Here is a 2252-nt window from a genome sequence, read left to right on the forward strand (position 1 = left end):
GGATGAGGGGAAGAAGATTAACAAAGGTCTTTTAGAGAGTTAAGTGATGAGCAAACAGGTTCAAGGTTTATAATTAGTTTAGAAGCAAATGACATTGGCAATAATGTCATAGTCGATCTTGAACAGTCGTTTTCAGAGTCGTAGAGACATTCACCTCCACGGTGAAATATGTTTGACATCTCAAAGCTGATTCAGTCGAACACAGCATGACCTAGTCACTCTGAAAAAGCTCTGGCACACAAGGATCAGGTCAAGATGTTTGATCGGAACAACTTTGGGACCTCGGAAATCTCTCCATGGATGCAAATGTCTTGACAATGACTGCAAACGAAGTTACTGTTAGTTGAGTTGTAGAAACCAAAAAGCATCCTCTTAGTCTTGTGTAGTAGCTTTAGAATGTGTGTACATGGAAGAGAGACCTCTTGATTTTTTTTTATACTATTTTTACATAAACAAAACTTGTGTTCTAACCAATTTATTACAGTCAAAAGTCTCTCGTCTTCAAATGTGATTGGAAAATCTTGACAAAGCTAAAAACAAAAAAAAACATAACGCCTTCCAAAATGCTTAAAGAATCACCCTCTCAGTCATGTAACAGAACAAGAAGTTACCAAAGTTCCCAGAGGCTTTGCTACTATGCCTCATTGCTATTTGCTATGACAAACCTTCTGGCCCAGAGTGAGGTGTCCGAGTTTCTATTAGGTAACAAGAAACCTTCTAATAGACTTAGAGGCTTCTCCTTAAGCAGAGACGACGAGAACAGCTATGGCTGTCACGAGCTTGGCTCCTCCATGGGTCATCTTGAGACAAGCTTTCCGGCCAGTAGCAGCTTCTTCTCAACTTCGCACAAATCACAAAACCCTTATCACAAATCTCTCCACTCCTGCTTCGTTTCCTCTCCGACATTCAGGTTCATTCCCCATTACTTATCTTGGTTTTGTTTAGTACTTTGTGTTCGTCTGAAATTAGTGATGATTTTGGATTCACCATCGAACTTATTTGACTAAGAACATCTTCAATTGATTCTTCTTGATTAAATTTTGCAACTTTTTAATTGGGAATTTAGAGATTAGGGCATGAACTTGTCTTTACGTGTTCTCTTAGTTGAACTTTCTTAATTTTAGAGAGTGAAGCTTACAATCAAACTAACTGTATGAGACTTCACTAAAGTTTTGTTTTTTTTTTCCGGGTCTGATGAAATGTCCAAAACAAAATTGCAGCTTTGAGAAGATGTCACGTTGCAGAAGCAATAAAGGGAGATGTAGATTTCCTCCTCAAAGGAGTTGGAGACCAAGCTGTTGCTAAAGAAGTTAAGCAAATTCTTGAAATGGTATTATTCTCCATTGTTCTCTACCTTAATTCTCTGTTTCTCTGAGGATACGTCTTCAATCTCAGTGTATCTCAATGGTGTGATTGTTTATAGGCGAGACGTGCAGCATCAAGAAGAGAAGTTCTGCACACAGATTTTCTCACACCACCTATTGTTAAAGAATCAGTTTCAGTATTGGGGAAATTTGTTGATGTTAAGATAGTTGCTCAAGGAGGTTACCCTGAGGTTTGTTTTCATCTTTGAACGAAAAGCTTCCTCTGAAATATGTTAGCATAAGCTGAGGTGGAATCTGTCTTTTGTCTCTTAGGCTGAACGGTGTAGGATCTCTATTGGACATCCTGATGTATTAACAAGTGATCCAGATATAGTTGCAGCTTTAAGGTAACAAGTCTTGAATGGTAGTGTTCTCTTCTTGAGTTTTGTTTCTTGTCTCTAAATCTGAGTGTGTTTTTCAACTCATAGTATCACAGGGGATTTTGGGTTTCAACCTTGTTCTCACGGTGACTTCCTCGGCGCGATTCTTGGCACAGGAATTTCCAGGGAGAAACTTGGGGATATCTTAATTCAGGTATCATCATTTGATTGATTCTATATAACAAACACTTGTCAGCTCCATTACAAAATCTTTCCTTGTTTCATCATTTCTTTGGCTAAATGACTTTGATGATTACTGAAGGAGGAAAAGGGAGCTCAGGTCCTGATTGTTCCTGAACTAGTTGACTTTGTTGTATCCGCTCTCGACAAGGTTTAAACTTTTCTGGCTAATCTTTATAATCCATTGACTAAATCCTTGCTCTGCAGTACTCTGATCATCTGATGTAAAATAAAAATTTATTCATAGGTTGGAAATGTTGGTGTAACTTGTACGAAGATACCTTTGCTTGCTCTTGAATACGAACCTCCAAGGTATGAGTGCTAATCC

The 2252-nt window shown here is 38.3% G+C and overlaps 2 protein-coding genes across 2 annotated transcripts in view; both read left to right on the top strand.

The window, feature by feature from the left end:
- LOC104742817 (proton pump-interactor 4-like) overlaps positions 1-483 on the top strand; it is a 3172-nt gene extending 2689 nt beyond the window's left edge. The window contains exon 6 of the mRNA XM_010463869.1: positions 17-483. The gene's annotated coding sequence lies outside the window, so the exon portion shown is untranslated. The remainder of the gene's footprint in view (positions 1-16) is intronic.
- The window catches only part of LOC104742820 (putative RNA-binding protein YlmH), a gene marked incomplete in the record, with an annotated part of 4685 nt that continues 3150 nt past the window's right edge, over positions 718-2252 (top strand). Inside the window, 1 exon segment of the mRNA XM_019235291.1 lies at positions 718-910. Coding sequence (XP_019090836.1) covers positions 766-910 — 145 coding nt within the window.

The sequence above is a fragment of the Camelina sativa genome, chromosome 14 (genome assembly GCF_000633955.1).
Source record: "Camelina sativa cultivar DH55 chromosome 14, Cs, whole genome shotgun sequence".
In the NCBI taxonomy this organism is placed as follows: Eukaryota; Viridiplantae; Streptophyta; class Magnoliopsida; order Brassicales; family Brassicaceae; genus Camelina; species Camelina sativa.